The 12,690-nt window shown below is 37.5% G+C and overlaps 1 protein-coding gene across 10 annotated transcripts in view; it reads right to left on the bottom strand.

Moving 5' to 3' along the window:
• Positions 1-12,690, bottom strand: part of AGTPBP1 (ATP/GTP binding carboxypeptidase 1) — a 193,098-nt gene that overhangs the window by 158,828 nt on the left and 21,580 nt on the right. For 8 of the 10 annotated variants that reach the window (XM_031014672.3, XM_055350684.2, XM_063696501.1 and 5 more), the window contains one exon: positions 5,873-5,937. The exons of the other annotated variants lie outside the window; for them this stretch is intronic. In XM_031014672.3, the coding sequence (XP_030870532.2) occupies positions 5,873-5,904 (32 nt within the window). In that variant the 5' untranslated portion in view covers positions 5,905-5,937. The remainder of the gene's footprint in view (positions 1-5,872; positions 5,938-12,690) is intronic. 10 annotated transcript variants of the gene reach the window in all.

The following is a 12,690-nucleotide window of genomic DNA, read 5'->3' on the forward strand; positions in this document are numbered from 1 at the left end:
GCGGGCGGATCACGACGTCAGGAGATCGAGACTATCCTGGCTAATACGGTAAAACCTCATCTCTACTAAAAATACAAAAAAAAAAAAAATTAGCTGGGCGTGGTGGCAGGCGCCTGCAATCCCAGCTACTCGGGAGGCTGAGGCAGGAGAATGGCATAAACCCGGGAGGCAGAGCTTGCAGTGAGCCGACATCGCGCCACTGCACTCCAGCCTGGATGACAGAGCAAGACTGCATCTCAAAATAAATAAATAAATAAATAAATAGGATCTAAAATCCTCAATTAAAAGACAGAGAAGGGTAGACTGTATATTTTTTTAAAAAAAGCAGACATAACACACGTTGCCTACAAGAAATGCGCTTTAAATATAAAGATAGAAATAGGCTAAAAGTAAAAGAATAGAAAAAATACATCATGCTGATACTAATCAAGTCAACTATGGAACTAAACTAAAATCAGTAAAAACCTTTAGAAACCCCTCAAATATTTGGAAAGTAAATAACAAGCTTCTAAATAACCCATGGATCAAAGAAAAATCAAAAGGGAAATCAGAAGGTATTTCTAACTGAATGGAAACACAACATATCAGAATTAGCAGGATATCACCAAAACAGTATTTAGGGGGAAATTTACAGCAATAAATGTCCACAGTAGAACGAAAATCTTTCAAACCAATGACCTTAGCTTTCAATGTAAAAAATAAGAAAAAAAGAGCACATGAAACTCAAAAGTAAGCACAAGTCAGGAAATAATAAAAATCAAAATAGAAATCAAAGAAACATGCAAAACCATAGGAAAATCAATGAAACCAAAAGCTTGTTCTTTGAGGATATCAGTAGAATTGATAAACTTCCAACCAGGCTGATCGAGAAAAAAAACAAAACACTAATTCCCAATATTAGGAATGGAAAAGTAACGTCACTATAAGTGCTAGACACTAAAAAGATAAAAGAATACTTCAACAACTTTATGCCTATAAATTGGACAACATAGAAGAAATGAACAAATGCCTTGAAAGACATTAGCTTCCTAACATTTTCACAGGAAAGTATTTGTTTCCTGCTGCTGCTGTAACCAATTACCACTAACCTCACTGCTTAAAAACAACATGAACTTATTATTGTATTACAGGCTAGAGATCAGAAATCCAAAACCAGTTTCAATGGGCTAAAACCAAGGTGTAAGAAGAAATGGTTTTTGGCATGTTCTCACTCATAAGTGGCAGTTGAACAATAAGAAATCATGGATACAGGGAGGGGAACATCACACACTGAGGCCTGTTCGGGGGTGGGGGGCTAGGGGAGGGATAGCATTAGGAGAAATACCTAATGTAGGTGACAGGTTGATGGGTGTAACAAACCACCATGGCACGTGTATACTTATGTAACAAAACTGCACATTCTGTACATGTAACCCAGAACTCAAAGTATAATAAAAAATAATAATAATTTTAAAAAAAGAAGAAGAAATGGTTTTTCTAGAGGCTCTGAGGAAGAATCCATTTCCTTGCCTTTTCCAGTTTCTAGAGGTCACCCGTATTCCTTGGCTCATGGCCTCTTTTTTACATCACCCTAACCTTTTGCTTCCATCATCACATCTCCTACTACTGACTCTGATCCTCTTGCCTTCCCCTTAATAAAGACCCTTATGATTACACTGGGCCCACACAGATAATCTAGGATCATCTCTCTACATCAAGATGCTCAATTTATTTATATCTACACAGTCCCTTTTACCAAGTAATGTAACATATTCACTGGTTCCAGGGATTAAGGCATGGACATCTCCTAAGGGACCATTATTCAGCCTACCATAGACACAAATTACCAAAACTCACTCAATAAGAAATAGAAAAACCTGAATAGTGCTATCTATATCTAATAAAGAAAGTGAATTTATACTTTATTGTTTTTTGTTTGTTTGTTTTTTGAGACAGATCACTCTTTCACCGAGGCCGGAGTGCAGTGGCACTGTGTCGGCTCACTGCAACCTCTGTCTCCTGGGTTCAAGCAATTCTCCTGCCTCAGCCTCTCGAGTAGCTGGGATTACAGGCGTCCACCACCACGCCCGTAGTTTTTATATTTTTAGTAGAGATGGAGTTTCACCATGTTGGCCAGGCTGGTCTTGAACTCCTGACCTCAGGTGATCTGCCAGCCTCGGCCTCCCAAAGTGCTGGGATTACAGGCGTGAGCCACCATGCCCGGCCATGAATTTATACTTTAAGAACTTGCCACAAAGAAAATTCCAAGACAAGGTGCCTTAACTGATGAATATTATCAAACATACAAAGAAATAATACCAATTATATACAAACTCTTCCAAAAAACTGAAAAGGAGGAAATACTTCCTGATTCCAAAATTCTATGTGGCTAGTACCTAATACCAAAACCAGATAAAAATATTACAATATGCTTCATGAACATAGATGCAGAAGTTCTAAACAACCCTTTAGCAAATCAAATCCAACAATATATGAAAAGGATAATAACAATATATCATGACCAAGTAAGATCAATCACAGGAATGCAAAGTTGGTTTAATATTTGAACATCATTCAATATAATTCACCTATTAATAAACTAAAAGAGAAAAACTTTGCAACCATCTCAACAGACAGAAAAAGTATTTCACAAAATCAGACATTCATACTGGATAAAAAATTCTCAGCATACTAGAATATAAGAGAATTTTTTCAACCTGATAAAAAGCATTTAAGAAACCCACAGTTAACAAAATGTTTAAAGGTAAAAGAATGCTTTTCTCCTACAACCAGAAAACAAGATAAGGATATCCACTGTCACCATTTTTTTAGTGATACCTACTAAATGAGTTCATCCTCCAATGTCATTCAGCTGCTCAATAAAGGTTATCCAGGGTAAGGACTTTGTCTCTTGGATGTGACGGAAAAATTTAAAGCAAGGTAAAGACATCTCAGATATCAGCAAGAACGTGTAATAATGGACAACAGATTCTATACTGTTGTATAGAAGAGGAGGAGGAAGAGATGAATGAGAGAAAACAAAAGTTAACAGATTAGAGCTCTGGGTGAGGTAGAACTCTTAGAGAACAGATATTTGAGCAAGTGAGCTAGAAAGATAACAGATTATAGTTGGAGAATGAAAAGAATAAATTAGTATTTTGAAATTAGAGTTTTTCTAATGATAAGATTTAGGGCATGACCATAATGGTAAAGAGTGAAGTGTAGAGAAAATTTCTGCTTCTTATATTTTACTAGACATGCTTCTTTGATTTAAATTGCCACCTACTGCCATGGGTCTTTAAATCTGCCAATCTAATCTATCTAATTAGAATCTTTGTTTAAATTCAGCAATTCTGAATATTCTACCAACCCTCAAGCCACCCTTGACTCTTCAAGTCCCTATCACACAATAAACACCTGTTTATGAGTACCTTATTTTCTAATTCTATACACCTCAAAATTTAACACTTCACTATATACTGGTTAAGTCGCCATACTGCATTTGTTCAGATATTCTTTATCAGCTTACAGGCTTTGTGTAAAAAGAGAATAGGGCTCTTTTTCTTAGAACATATTCTACACTCATTTTCTTCAATACACTGTATTAAGTGTTATACTCATGTTTCTTTTCTACTCTCACAGATTTAGTACCAAGCTAGGTAAAAGTATTTCATAATTGAGAAATAAATCAAAAAGAGGCAAAGAAAAAAAGAAAGAAATCAAAGACAGTATCTACAGAAGCTTCTAGAGACATGAAAGTATACAAAAGATTTTCTGTGAAAATCGGTGAGCTCTCATCAAATTTGAAGAAAGAAAAAAATTCAAAACAAAACCTGGAAGTATTATTTCTCCCCCCTTTTCAGACCCTTAGAAGACATTCTTGTAAGTTCTCTAACACAGTCTCAATATGCCATACTATAGGAAGGGAGCTTTGACCCTTTTCTATCTATCTCAATTTGCCTTATTGCATTCAGCTTTATTCACAGAGCAGTATGACAAGTTTTACTAGAAATTATAATTTCCTTTAGACGAAGACTATTTGCAGTGATTCCAAATTAGTTACCCTACAACAACAACAACAACAACAAAAAAAAAACAAATATCCAATAAAATATACTTCAGGAGAAAAAAATTAAAAATGACCTTAGGAGCCAGAGGCTTTCAAACTAAAAGTAATTTCACATTTTTATGAACAATGATCTAGTAATTTTAGATAGTTTAGCTAATCAATAGAAATAGCATTATTTGTTTGACCTGATGCAAAAAGTAAGGCATTTTTTAAAAAGATCCTTTTTAAAATACAAATAATGCCTAATTCCTTTCCTATAGAAATTACACAAGTACGTGACTAAAATCAAATTTGGTATGATGTATTAGACAGTTAATAACTGCAAAACCTAGCAATTTAAGGAATAAATCTTATCTAAACAGTGTGTATACTATTCATTATATAACAGATTTAAAGCATACCAATGAATGTAAAGTTATATACACGTAAACATAAGAACATTGCTACAAAGCAGAAACTTTCATTACCAGTATTAATACACTGTCAATTACCAAGCCAAATACCATTTAATCTTCACAGCCTTATAATAACAGCATTATCATTAAAATAATTGTTCAGATGAGAAAACTGAGGCTTCACAAAGTTACACAATTTGCTCATCGCTGTATAGCCAAGACAATTTCAATATACAATCAGAATTGTCTTTCAACTGAAAGAAATAAAACCAACATTAAGACAATTTCTTGATATTTAAGAACTTTAACAGAGGTGATACAGTGTGCTTTAACTCAGCAATCAGTTAAACTTTATCTTTTTTCTTTTTTTTTTTTTTTTTTTTGAGACAGAGTCTCACTGTGTTGCCCAGGCTGGAGTGCAGTGGCGAGATCTGGGCTCACTGCAACCTCTGACTCTCGGGTTCAAGCGATTCTCCAGCCTCAGCCTCCAGAGTAGCTGGGACTACAGGCGCCCACCACCACACCTGGCTAATTTTTGTATTTTTTATAAAGACAGGGTTTCACCATGTTGGCCAGACTGGTCTCGAACTCCTGACCTCAGATGACCCACCCGCCTCGACCTCCCAAAGTGCTGAGATTACAGGCGTGAGCCACTGCGCCCGGCCTAAACTTTTTCTGTAAAGGGCCAAATAGTATATATTTTAGGCACTGTGGGCCATGCAGTCCCTGTCATAACTACTCGAATTCACCATTTTAATAGAAAAGTGGCCACAGACAATATGTAAATGAATTAGCATGGCTGTATTCCAAAAAAACACTTTATTTATAGAGGCTGAAATGCAAATTACATATAATGTTCATGTATCACAAAATACTATTTTTTTAACCATTTAAAAATGTAAAAACCGGCCGGGCATGGTGGTTCACGCCTATAATCCCAGCACTTTGGGAGGCCAAGGCGGGTGGATCACCTGAGGTCAGGAGTTCGAGACCAGCCTGGACAACATAGTGAAACCCCGTCTCTACTAAAAGTACAAAAAATCAGCCGGGTGTGGTGGTGGGTGCCTGTAATCCCAGCTACTCCAGAGGCTGAGGCAGGAGAATCACTTGAACCCAGAGGCAGAGGTTGTAGTGAGCCGAGATCGTGCCACTGCACTCTAGCCTGGGCAACAAGAGTGAAACTCCGTCTCAAAAAAAAAAAAGTAAAAACCATTCTGAGCTCACAGGCCATACAAAAACAGGAGGTGGTCATAGTTTGCTGACTCCAATTTTAACTGAAAAGTTAAACATTAATAAACATTTTTAATTACATAAATATATCATACTATACTTAAACACAAATAATACTTTGTCAAGTATTGAGTTTCAAGTAATTCTGTCATACATTATTTCTGTAACTTATGCATACTGATATTCAGAATTACAGTACCTTTTTTCTGGTATCACTTTTAACTTGCTCATCTTGAGTTACTTCATTTCATAATTGCAGATAATCTAAAAGAAAAATGTTAATGATATTAAAAACTTATAACTCTTTTTTCTATATATTAGATATCACAGAAGCCATACAATGGAAAGTTTTCATTATGGGCAACACAAGATAACACCGGAAACAAAAAGAGAACATTTGAGTTCTATGTGCTTCTACTGGGTCGCTTCAGAATGCAATGTATGACTATTAAAATACCTATAATCAGCCAGGAAACTTATCAAAATCCGGAGCTACAAAAACGCAGAAACCTAACATAATGTCATTTGCAACCTAATGTTAAGATCTTTTGAGACAGTTCAAATTATGCTTTCTGTTCTAATACTCCTCCTTAAAATACATAAACCAATCACAGCATCCTGTGATTAGTGCACTTACTGTACACCATTCACACAGTAGTCAAATGTCAATATGTGTTATTTCCATATAAGAACATTTTCAAATTAGTAAAAGCTTCTATGCACATCTTCCCTCAAACAATAGTTTTCATTTTTAGACATCATATGTGTTAAAACAACCTTAAATCTCGATTCACACAATTTTTATAAATCTTCACGTTTATTTTGCAACTATTAACCCTAAAATACTCTAAATATCTTTCAAATACCAATGCTTACTGTAGCAGAATTTTTTGGCATCACCAAAAAGTAGAATAACTACTGTGAATTCAAAAAGTTAATCACGGCTGGGCGTGGTGGCTCACGCCTGTTATCCCAGCACTTTGGGGGGCCGAGGCAGGTGGATCACCTGAGGACAGGAGTTTGACACCAGCCTGGCCAACATGGTGAAACCCCATCTCTACTAAAAATACAAAAATTAGCTGGGTGTGGTGGCAGGTGCCTGTAATCCCAGCTACTCAGGAGGCTGAGACAGGAGAATCACTTGAACCCGGGAGGTGGAGGTTGCAGTAAGCCAAGATCGTACCATTGTACTCCAGCCTAGGCGACAAGAGCGAAACTCCATCTCAAAAAAACAAACAAACAAACAAACAAAAAACCAGTTATTCACATATTTATGAAATATTTAGTAATGTCATATTTAAAGAAACAAACACACAAAAAGGGCAAACTTCAAATTGTTTAACTTAATACATTTGGAAGATACTCTGATGAAGTAGAAGATATTCTGGATGTTTGTCTTCAATAACAGAACTTTTCAACACGACATACATAATTTTTTTTCATTTTCCTTAACTAAGAAAAGGAAATATTTAGAATTGTGTACAAAAATTACATGAATTGTTTTTAAAGTCAATGAGAAATTTTAAATTGTAATCTTTTTTACTCTTTTTTAAGACACAACTACAAAATCAAAGTAACTTTTTTCTATTTCTAAATTAAGTAAAAATCACTATATATCCACAGGGAGAAAAAAATCTTACGTGATTTCAAAAGCACTGTTGCTGCCACAAACAGAAGAAACTATTAATACACTAACAGCACATCTCATGAAAAGTTCCCTGTGGATTTTACTAGAGTTGATAGAGTTGAAAAGAATAATGGTGAGCACTAATATCATAGCCAACTGTATTTCAACAGATAAGAAATGATTTGAACTTGCAGTTCACAGTAAAATAAACCACAGTCATTTCTCTCCTCTTACTCTTGGGACTAGATTACAGTAAAAGTAAAGAAAAAAAGTTGGTTCCTCTCAAGTCCTCTGGCGTTACCAAAGTGAACAGATCCAGGAGCTGAAGAGGGTCCATAGGTGGGAAATGAAGTCAGTGCCTCAGTTGCCAGTGTGTGTTTTGTGCCTTATTCTTTAATCACGCAAAAAAGGAGAATACTGCAGTGAATGAAGTGCATTTTAGCACTGCTTTTTCTACTGTAATTGGTGTTTGAATGAGGATGACAATGGAAGAGATGAAGAATGAAGCTGAGGCCATTTCCACGTTTTATATGCCCTTCTATGCAGTCATGTATTATGTGTGTAATGAGCTAGAATGAGTAAATCTGTCTGCAGCTAGACACCAAGACCATTTTCATTATGGTTGAAAAAGACAATTGTAAAATGTAGCTTCATCATAATCTCACACTGAAGATTTTTTGCATCATTTTTGCTATTATCATTCTAAGAATTACAAATCAAAAGAATCTACACCTTAATGTGTCATTATATAGCATTCCTTAAAATAATTATAGATATTGGTATTGTTTCTGGCATTTTAACTTGAAAGTGATATGCTGCAAGATAATATATTTAAGAATATTTGATGGCAAAAATTCAATATATGGTATATATCTGTTAAACATCTCTTGAAAAAATGAATATATATGTGTGTATATATGATCAGAATATCAAGACAACGTGGTGTAATGCCTAAAAAACTTCTAACAGGAGCTTATAATAGCAGCTTATCAAAAATAAAGGGCCGGGCGCAGTAGCTCACACCTGTAATCCCAGCACTTTGGGAGGCCAAGGTGGGCGGATCATCCAAGGTTGGGAGTTCAGGACCAGCCTAGTAAACATGGTGAAACTCCATCTCTATCAAAAATACAAAAATTAGCCTGGCCTGGTGGTGCAAGCCTGTAATCCCAGCTACTCAGGAGGCTGAGGCAGGAGAATCACTTGAACTGGGAGGCGGAGGTTGCTGTGAGCTGAGATCGCACCACTGCACTCCAGCCTGGGTGACAGAGCGAGACTCTGTCTCAAAAAAAAAAAAGAAAAAAAGAAATAAAGCAACAAGAATTCTGAAGAAGGGAGGGAGGAAAGAAGGAAGGTTGGTTATGTTTAAACCTAGTGACAAAAAGGAAAACTAAGAGGGAAGAAGGAACAGGTATTATGCTAAGAAGAACTCAGGAAACTAGGAACCTAGCACTCAGAAACAAGGACGACAGAGGAAGACTACAAAACAGGGCTAACTAAAACTTTGGAACTGCAAATAATAACTTCTTACCTCCTCCGTATCTCCATGCCCTACCACTGTGGAACATGCTCAGCAGTATCAAGCATCTAACCCCTGGCAAATAATCTTCACTAAAGAAACAGACAACCTCAAAGAATTCTGCTTTCTAGGCTTAAGAGCCCCCCAGGAAAAAGGTCAGTGTATCCTAAGGTAGGCCAGTGTATCCCTTAAAGTTCACTTTTTATTACTGAAGCCTGAAGCCAGAACACTTCAGAATAAATGAAAAATCTTGCGAAAGCTTGTGTTGATTACAATATGGTGTAATAGAAAATGCAGGCACCTAGAAGCAGAAGTGTTGCATTTCACCAAGTTTGTGGCTTTGCCAAGCAAGCGTGATAAAGCAAGAGGGCAGAGGAACTGAGAATGTATGAAAAAAAGTGATAAAAACTGAGCCCGAAATTTAGGTATAATCTCCTCTTTCCTCTTTATTGAATCATTTTCATCACCATAAAATCATGATATTTCTGTGTCTTAGAAAAAAAACTTTCTCGCTCCCAATTCAGCTACTGTCCCATTTCTCTCCTTCTGAAAGCAAAGACTTGTTTATGCACACTGTCAACAAGTCCTCCCTTCCAATCCTCTCTTAAACACATTCCAATGAGACTTTCCCCACCTCACTCCACCAACACCATTCTTATCAACAACCAATGATCCCCATGTTACTAAATCCAATTGTCAATTCTCAGTCCTCATCTTATTTGTCCTAACAGCAGCATTTGATACAGCTGACCACATCCTCTTCTTGGAAATGCTTTCTTCATTTGGCTATATACTTTGCTTTCTCCCAACCTCACTGACCACTTCTAAGTTTCCTTTAACGGAATGCCCAGGGCTTACTCCTTTCTTGTCCTCTTCTAACTACAGTCTCTTCCTTGGTGATCTCATCTAGTCTTGTAATTACTCAACATTTCCACTTGAATCTCTAATAATATTACCAACTCGACATATGCAAAACGGATCTGACCTTCCCTTCCAAGTGTGCTCTACTCTGGCTTTCCCATCTAAGTTAAAGACAATTCTATGCCTCCAGTTGCTCAATCCAAAACCTTAGCTTCATCCTTGTCTCCTGTCCCACATCCAATACATCAGGAAGTCTTGATAATTCTACTTTTAAAATATATCCAGAATCTGATCACTTTACCACATCTACCATGGTCAAGTAAACAATGTCACTAGTCTCCCTTCTACCTCTGATGTCCCCTACAGTCTATTCTCAACACAACATGCTTAGTGATCCTTTTAATACACTGGGGGATAGAAGAAGGAAAAAACACCTTAAGTAGATTTTTGTCACTACTCTGCTCAAAGCCCTGTGCGGCTGCCAATTTCAATGACATAAAAGACCCTAGGGGAATACCCCCAGTCCTTACCTCCCTCTCTTCATATCCTACCTACAACTTTTCTCAGTCATTCTGCTCTGGATGCACTGGCTGGGCCTCCTTGCTTTCCTCCAACATGCCAGGCTCTCACTTTAGTGCCTTTGCATAAGCTGTTTCTTTTGCCTGGAATGTGCTTCTGCCAGATATCCCAATAACTAACTCCACCACTTCCATTGCTCAAGTATCACCTTTTCAATACAACCCATTCCAACCATCCTATTTAATATTGCAAACTACCTCCAGACCCTAGCATACCCATTGCCCTTGCCGGAATCTACTTTGTCTTCTTCCAGAGCACTTACTGCCTTCTAAAACATGATGATTCAAAAATAACTGAACAGGCTGGGTGCAGTGACTCACACCTGCAATCCCAACACTTTGGGAGGCCCAGGTGGGAGGACTGCTTGAGCCCAGGAGTTCAAGACCAGCCTGGGCAATATAGCAAGAGCCCTTCTCTACAAAAATAAAAAAATTAACCAGGTATGGTGGCATACACCCATAGTCCCAGCTACTCAGGAAACTGAAGTGTGACAACCACTTGAGCATGGGAGGTTAATGCTGCAGTGAGCTGTGTTCACACCACTGCGCTTCAGCCTGGGTGACAGAGCAAGATGCTGTCTCAAAAAATAAATAAAATAAAAATAACTGAACATTTTTGCTATGGTCTGAATGTTCGTGTGCCTCCCAAAATCCTTATGTTGAAAAGCTAACCCCCAAGTGACAATATGAGAAGTTAGGGCCTTTTGGAGAAAATTAGGTCATAAGGGTGGAGGCTTCATGAATGGGATGAGTATCCTTTTTTTTTTTTTTTTAAATATACTTTAAGTTCTAGGGTACATGTGCGCAACGTGCAGGTTTGTTCCATAGGTATACATTGACATGTTGGTTTGCCACACCCATCAACTCGTCATTTACATTAGGTATTTCTCCTAATGCTATCCCTCCCACAGCCCCCCACCCCCCAACAGGCCGTGGAGTGTGATGTTCCCCGCCCTGTGTCCATGTGTTCTCATTGTTCAACTCCCACTTATGAATGAGAACATGCAGTGTTTGGTTTTCTGTCCTTGTGATAGTTTGCTGAGAATGATGGTTTCCAGCTTCATCCACGTCCCTGCAAAGGACATGAACTCATCCTTTTTTATGGCTGCATAGTATTCCATGGTGTACCTGTGCCACATTTTCTTAACCCAGTCTATCACTGATAGACATATGGGTTGGTTCCAAGTCTTTGCTATTGTGAATAGTGCCATAATAAACATATGTATGCATGTGTCTTTATAGCAGCATGATTTATACTCTTTGAGTATATACCCAGTAATGGGATCACTGGGTTCTAGTTCTAGTTCTAGATCCTTGAGGAATTGCCACACTGTCTTCCACAATGGTTGAACTAATTTACACTCCCACCAACAGTGTAAGTGTTCCTATTTCTCCACATCCTCTCCAGTGTCTGTTGTTTCCTGACTTTTTAATGATCGCTATTCTAACTGGTATGAGATGGTATCTCATTGTGGTTTTGATTTGCATTTCTCTGATGACCAGCGATAACGAGCATTTTTTCATGTGTCTGTTGACTGGATAAATGTCTTCTTTTGAGAAGTATCTGTTCATATCCTTTGCCCACTTTTTGATGGGGTTGTTTGGTTTTTTCTTGTAAATATGTTTAAGTTCTTTGTAGATTCTGAATATTAGCCCTTTGTCAGATAGGTAGATTGCAAAAATTTTCTCCCATTCTGTAGGTTACCTGTTCACTTTGATTACAGTTTCTTTTGCTGTGCAGATGCTCTTTAGTTTAATTAGATCCCATTTGTCAATTTTGGCTTTTGTTGCCATTGCTTTTGGTGTTTTAGTCATGAAATGTTTGCCCATGCCTATGTCCTCAATGGTATTGACTAGGTTTTCTTCTAGGTTTTTATGGTTTTAGGTCTTACATTTAAGTCTTTAAACCATCGTGAGTTAATTTTTGTATAAGGGGTAAGGAAGGGATCCAGTTTCAGCTTTCTACATATGGCTAGCCAGTTTTCCCAACACCATTTATTAAATAGGGAATCCTTTCCCCATTGCTTGTTTTTGTCAGGTTTGTCAAAGATCAGATGGTTGCAGATGTATGGTGTTATATCTGAGGCCTCTGTTCTGTTCCATTGGTCTATATCCCTGTTTTGGTACCAGTACCATGCTGTTTTAGTTACTGTAGCCTTGCAGTATAGTTTGAAGTCAGGTAGCGTGATGCCTCCAGCTTTGTTCTTTTGGCTTAGGATTGTCTTGGCTATGCGGGCTTTTTGGTTCCATGTGAACTTTAGAGTAGTTTTTTCCAATTCTGTGAAGAAAGTCATCGGTAGCTTGATGGGGATGGCACTGAATCTATAAATTACCTTGGGCAGTATGGCCATTTTCACAATATTGATTCTTCCTATCCATAAGCGTGGAATGTTCTTCCATTTGTTTTTGTCCTCTTTTATGTTGTTGAGCAGTGG

The sequence above is a fragment of the Gorilla gorilla genome, chromosome 13 (assembly GCF_029281585.2).
Source record: "Gorilla gorilla gorilla isolate KB3781 chromosome 13, NHGRI_mGorGor1-v2.1_pri, whole genome shotgun sequence".
NCBI classification, from domain to species: domain Eukaryota; kingdom Metazoa; phylum Chordata; class Mammalia; order Primates; family Hominidae; genus Gorilla; species Gorilla gorilla.